General features: G+C 43.6%; 1 protein-coding gene across 1 annotated transcript; it reads right to left on the reverse strand.

The window, feature by feature from the left end:
- Window positions 1-372: 372 nt before the first annotated feature.
- On the reverse strand, window positions 373-5379 carry KLF11 (Kruppel-like factor 11; the record flags this gene model as incomplete). The annotated part of the gene is made up of 3 exons (XM_010084525.1): window positions 373-677; window positions 2807-3797; window positions 5125-5379. Coding segments are annotated over 3 exons (1551 nt in total), but the record flags the coding sequence as incomplete, so codon positions are not given.
- Between the last annotated feature and the right edge of the window lie 1601 nt (window positions 5380-6980).

Here is a 6980-nt window from a genome sequence, read left to right on the forward strand (position 1 = left end):
GAATAAATACAAAATATATTTGGTATAGAAAATACTAGTATAAAAATTAAAAATCACCCTGTTTTACTGTCCATCAAAATATTATCAGCAAGCATTACAAGTGACTTTTTTAATCTACTGCCAAAATCATTTCCGAAGAGTTCTGCTTTCCTGATGTGCTGGTGATTGCATTTGCCCAAGTATTGAAAAAAACAAACAGGGAAGGGACGAGGATAGATATGATAGATTTCTCACATCACATTATTAACAGAGGACCTAAACTCAAGGAAACTAAAGTATGCACAAAGATGGGAAAAAAGCCATTATCAGTTCTGTTGTAGCCATCAGAGCTCTTCCTGATCTTCAGAAAGTTTGTAGAGGTGTTTCCTCACATTAGCCCTGACAGACAGATGATGGCACTGGGATGAGCTTACTCAGAGCACTGCTGCTTTTAGGTTTCTCTGCTGTGGCAATTCTGTTGAGTTTGCCAACCTCCCTCTGCCATCTGGGGATCCTCTTTGTAGTCATATGGCGGCGGGTGTGCTTTGTCAAGTGATCACTGCGCATGAAGCGACGCTCACACACAGGACAAGCAAACAACTTCTCTCCTGTGTGAGTTCTCCGGTGGCGTGACAGTTCATCTGAGCGGGCAAACTTCTTGTCACAGCCTTCCCAGTTGCAGCTGAAAGGCTTTTCTCCTGCAGGACATAAAAGAAGCATAACTTACTTTTGAGAAGCTGCGTTGCAGTTTTATCAAAGAACTAACTTAAATCCTGCCTTGCAAAAACTGATAAATTACACAGAACCGCTCATGTGCGCAGTCAACATTAGCTTAAGCTCAAGTTGTATTCTAGTGAAAAATCATAGGTACCATTTCTACGTACTCTCTTATATCCCTTTAAATGTTCTTTAATCAAGTCTATTTTTCAATTGTCCAAAACCCCAGTCTTCATAGATTCTTCATAAAGCTACCTTATCCACTGACTGAAGTAGAAGCAGCCCCTTGCCCCCATCCCTGTGTGATCACAGCTCTACAGCTGCTGCATGTCATCAGCAAATACTGCGGGCAAACAGGAAGCCTGGAATCCAGCCTCAGAGTCCTGCTGCTCCAGTGATCCAGTCCTACACACAAACACACTGCCCCAGCAGGTCCTCCCAAGGAACGGCCTGTCCTGCCACCCCCACACAGCTGGAGATCCAATAGTGAGCTACAGGAGTTCTGTATGCCCAAGAATGACAGCAGTCAGGAAGGCTGTCCACTTAAGCAGTCACTCAGGATGAGCAGAAGCTTAACATCAGACCTATTCTAAATGACTGGAAACCCCATAAAGCTCAAGATAAACATCTACCACATGACCTAAATTTATGGTGACACTCTGGAGAAGAACAAAAGTGTCCATCAGAAAGGAAGTACTACAGAAGTGGTGTTCTTATTTCAGACAGTGAGAGTAAAATTCTATGTCTGGTATGCATGATATACTACCTAGCTACTCAGTGGACAGGACAAAAGTGGAAAGCTAAAGCTAAACTACTCTGCCCCCCAATTCTGTAACATGGACTGCCTAGCAACGGGTCAGTGTGCTTCACCTCCCACAGCTGTCCTAGTCTTAATCAAGATACAGGGACACACACAGCTTCCCTATGGATCAGCAGCAGCACGTGCTCCAAGCCAGAACTTGTTGCTAGTCTGTGTTTATCCTGTAGTGCCGGGCAGATTCAGCAGCCTGCAGCACTTTGCCCCAAGCCAGAAGTAGAAGCATCATCTACCTCTGAGCTCTGGTTTACAAGGATTATCAGCTTCATACAGGGTTTAAGCTTTTTCCCTAAAACAACTGTAAAGACAAGCTGGCAAACTAATGTAAATCCTAGAAAAAAAAGCCATGGAAGCTGACAGCCAATAAACCACGGTGTCTGTGGGGCAAGGAAGGGTGGGGGGAAAAAGGCCAAGGAAAAACAAAATTAGACAAACTTATGAACGAGATATTCTGTGCCAATCTCCCACTACACTTGTCCCTCAACATCAAAAATAGTCCTTTCCGAGAACTCAAAGTTAGTTTAACAGGATCTTGAAGCTAGAAAAAAGGTAAGAAAACCACATTTATGCTGTCTCCACACTAACCAGTCCCTCAACGTCAAAAATAGTCCTTTCTGAGAACTCAAAGTTAGTTTAATTTAACAGGATCTTGAAGCTAGAAAAAAGGTAAGAAAAACACATTTATGCTGTCTCCACACTAACCAGATATTTCTGAGCAAATGAGCTCACATTAATTTTCATTTACCTTTAAAATTTCCTTTCTGTAAGTGAATAAAGTGCTATGTGTTCCCGCAGCCATTCTACTTCCTAACACATTAGCCCAAAATCTTAATACATTCCCATCTAGCCTAGACAAAACTCCGGAAAAATGTGCAGTTTCTGACTTTCTCTCTATTCTTTTATCCATGTAACAATTAAGACCAACTACCTGTATTATGGTTTGCTTACACCAGACCTCTCCATGCCTCCAAAAAAGGGACTTGCACAATTCATTTTGACCTAGTCCAGATGGCAGGATTCCACTCAAATCTAAACACACACACAGTTGGCAAAGCTTCACTCCAACTAAAGCACGTGAAATGCAACAAACACTATGGGGTCAGCTGAGGTCTCAGAACAAAGTCTGTCTTGTTTTGCTTGCCCACAGAGAATGAACATTCCTCCCTTCTCCGAGATGAGCAGAAGTTTCCTGATCACCTGCCTCTTCCCTTTCCCACCCCCTCCCCCCAAAAACTGTGCATTCAGCACTCCAAAGCAAGCCCGTGCCAGAGCAACAAGGCATGTCATACGCACCAGTGTGGGTGCGAAGGTGGGCTTTGAGGTGGGAACTTTTGAAATAAGTTTTATTGCACCCAGGGAAGTTGCAAACATAATTTCTCCGTCTAGAAAAGTCCGTCTGGGGGGCGCAGCTTTGACCGGAAGTGATGAAGGCAGGAGCAGGAGCAAGGGGCAGTAACTTGGTGTTCCCAACAGTCATTACTGTTTGCGGGCACTGCGGTCTCTGCGTGACAGCAGTCTGTGGAAGAACCAACATGACGGTCCCCTGAGGCACGGAAGGGCCCATGAGTACAGGCTGAGGGAGTGGGGCTGTCTGTGGTAAAATGGGTTTCATTCGAGTTGAGACTGTTGGAGTTGAAGGCTTGACATAGGCATTGATCATACTGCTTTGTCCATTTAAAGGGATCATTTGACAGAGAACCTGGGGGCTTGAAACGGGGGCAGGTGTCACTGAAGTAGCTCTTTTTTGCAAGTCACTCTCACAATTCTTTGGTAAGTCCATCTGCGGTGAAATGGGCCGGACTGGTAGTTGTCCTTTATTGGTCACGATATCACTGGAGTCACGTGCATAGGGTTGATATATTGGAGAGGTTTTGTTAATTAAATCATCTGCGGCACATGTGTCCTGTGACAGTCTGGAATGTCTTCGGTCATCCACTCCACACCAGTTTCTGGAAGTGCTGTAGCCTGAAGTTACCTCTGTTTTCTCTTGGACAGCCGGAATGTGATGGTAAGCAGAACTATCACCTGTGTGACGTATCACACTTGTTGCCATGGCCCTGCAAGGCTGAGGGGAAGAGGATTCGGATATCACTGGCTTCTGGCTGCACTGTTGCTCCATGTTGATAACAGAAGGCTTGGTTATGGGAGAGGCACCAGTTGTGGATGTGACTGAGCAGGCAGCTGTACTTGCCATGACAGTCCTGGGTTTGGAGTAAGTGACTTGTGAGGAGAGCACAGCAGCTGATATCTCAACAAAGTCTGGGCTGTGCGGAGGGGTCATGCACTGCGAAAAAGAAAACACCATTTTACAGCAGTGTAATTTCACAGCACAATTTTTCACTGTCTTTACCAGGAAAAACAGAATTACACCCCCTGTCCAGAATCTCAAAACCTGCTTCTTGGGACAAACTGATTAAAGCATACATTGCCTCAACCGATGGCCATTCTGAATACGCTCAAAATCATATTAATAAAAGGAAGGCAATGAGGCAGATGTAAACCCACAGAAAACATTGCATGTCTGCTCACTGTGCTACAAAAAACTCTCTCATTCCTTTCTCCATAGCAATGGGTGCAGCTGTAAGAGGCTATGAGCTCTCTGCTGTTCACAGAAAACAGACTGGCAACAGATAGCAATACTGTACCATTTCAGTTTCAAGCTTCCAGCAAGCCCTAGATCTTTTTATCAATGATCACCCCATCAGATACTTCTGAGATAAAGACAAACGGAATTGCCCTCTCCCTTCTTATTCATCCGTTTCTCTCTATGATCTTCTGCTGCCACCACCTCTCTTTCTTTACCACTGAAAACCCATGCCTGTCTCCTGCACTGCTCAACACTCAGCAGCAAGAGTATGAGAGAAGTCCTCCAACCAGGTGCCATACTATCTCAGCCTCTTTCCTCTATTATTACCCTTTTTCCTGGCATAACTGCATGCTAGAAGTCTACTGGTTGAAATGAGACTTAATCATCTGAAACCTGAATGACACCAAGCCCTTTTTAATACCTACATTTGTTACAACATAAATGGCAACCAAAAAAAAAAAAAGTTGTGATTCAACCAACATTAGTCAGCTGGAACAGATCAATGCTCTGGAGAAATTAACAGATCACACACACAAATACATAGCACAGAAACTAATTAAATTGCCTATTTCACAATGGTAACCTGTACTTTCTCTTATAATGACCAGAGCGAAGCCAAATGTCATCAAGAGCCTTCTTCATACAGTGCTTGCAAATAAGTCAGTGCCAAATCACTGAGACTCACTCTGCCATTCTTACTCAAAGCTCTCCAAGAAACCTACAAGAGCCATCTCGACAGCATCCTCAGTGCGCCTGGCAAATTAAATAACCTGTCAGCAAGGGCTTTCACATCTAGATTTAACAAGGGATCAAACCCCTACATTTGCCATTCCAGAGACAGCAGAAAACCCAAACTCAATGTGCCCACCTCACTATTTCATGTACACACATAACACTGGCTTACTGTAGCCAGTCCACACAGGGACACATGAGCAAGCTATCTTTTCCAGCCAAGTTAAAACACTGCAGAAACACAACGCCTAGATGTCAGGGCATACTTATTTTGCATTCATGTTTTTCTTACCAGTGTAGATAAATAGTCCTTTGGTAGTTCAGACGTAGCCTCAGTGTGCATTGTGAAATCACCAGAATCCGAGAAGGGCGTAAGTGGCCGTATCTTTAATATGTCACCTTTCTGTGATCTTTGACCCCAGGAGCTCATATAAACAAGTGCTTCAACAGCTTCAATGTCATTCTGCTCCAAGGTGCTGCAGGTAGACCTTTCACTGTCATGACACTGCCTTTCACGGATAGACTCGTAGATGTCCACAATGTCAACCTAAATGTAATCAGATTACTGGCTATTAGGACAAGTCAGAATACAAAGCCAACACCAGCCACATACTGTCTGCTCATGATGAAGGTCATCTGAAACAGATCCCATGCCCGCAGCATGGCTTTTACCAACCAGCTTAACTCACACCCTCCCCCACCAGCTCGTCTCCCCACCCTGTTACCCTTAAAAAAAAAAAAGTATTATTTGCAGGAAAGGAACAGATATGCATGTAGCTCATGTTTCCAGACTTACTTTCCTGGATTACACTGCTCTGAATAAACACATCCCAGGCCTGTATACAAGCAAAAAGAGGAAAAAAAAAAATCCTGACTTCCAACCTTGTTTAGACAAGGCTGTTTCCTGGACCCAAAAGATGACTCCTATTCAGCACTGTTCTCATTCTGGTAACATTTAGAAGATAAATTTCACCTGACAGTAAGATGCTTTAAGGTATGATCACTGATGCAGAGTATCACACCTTACAAAAGCATTTTAATCTTATTTTTACCAATAGGGAAGCCAGAGAGGGGGGAAGGAAGGAAAATAGTCTTCAAAGTGCAGTGGGAATTATTCCTCTTATACTTTAGAAAGGCATGATACTACATAGGTGGTTCGTATCCCAAAATGCACTGTAACATGAAGACAAATGTAATCATATTGATTTGCTTCCAAATGCAAGCATCACAGAAAATTTGCATGTGTGCATGTGTATGCATGTATGCAAAACACTTGACTTCTCTGTGAAAGGATATCTCAGCTTCATAAAGCTCTCTCAGTGCTTGGCAGTGACTCCAAAACATACGATGCACTGCTGGTTTACGGTTCACACGCCAGCTCAGTCTCAACTGAGCGTTCTTCTAGTCTTTAGGCACACCAACTAAGTGTGAAAGGTGCAATTCAGAATCATGGACCAAGATTCTTGAGCTTAATGTTATACAGAGTGCTTATATACTGCAGCAAAATGGTTTTAACTTAGAAAAAGCACCACCACACCGTTAGCATGGCCTACAGCCCTAGAGGGAACTATACTTGTTGGGTGACATCACTTACACACCTGAGTCAACGAGTTTTGTTACTGAGTTTTGTTAAGCAACACCGAATGATCCTGGCTTAACAGCGTCACAAAGATGCAAAGCGGTGTGACATTGTCTCCACTATGGGGATGTGCATGGCAAGCAGGTTAAACATAACAGATCCAAAATGCCAGTACTAGAGTCACAGAGGACTTTCGCCTAAAACAAGAGGCAAAAGATGTCAAGGCCGGGGCAGGAAGGGGTTGAAGTACTCTGAAACAGGGATCCAAGCGATTAACTGCCCTGAGAGAGACTTCTAAGAATTTCCACTGAGATAAGAACTGGAACAATGTCAAAAAACGATGTTGCCTGCAAACCTGGAAACCTAGAAGGTCTATCAGAGAGGAGCCACACCAGGCAACGTTCTGCACTAAGCAGCCAGAAAACATACGTTCCTCAAAGCGTGATTGCAGGCAACCAAGCCAGCAGATTTTTTTTCCCCAACCCTACGTTTCAGGAGAGCAGTCTTCCCTAACAAAACATTAAAAAATATTTCCCACTTAAAAAAAAACAAAAAAAACAACTCCTAGA

Source organism: Pterocles gutturalis, unplaced genomic scaffold, assembly GCF_000699245.1.
Source record: "Pterocles gutturalis isolate BGI_N339 unplaced genomic scaffold, ASM69924v1 scaffold38476, whole genome shotgun sequence".
Lineage (NCBI taxonomy): Eukaryota > Metazoa > Chordata > Aves > Pterocliformes > Pteroclidae > Pterocles > Pterocles gutturalis.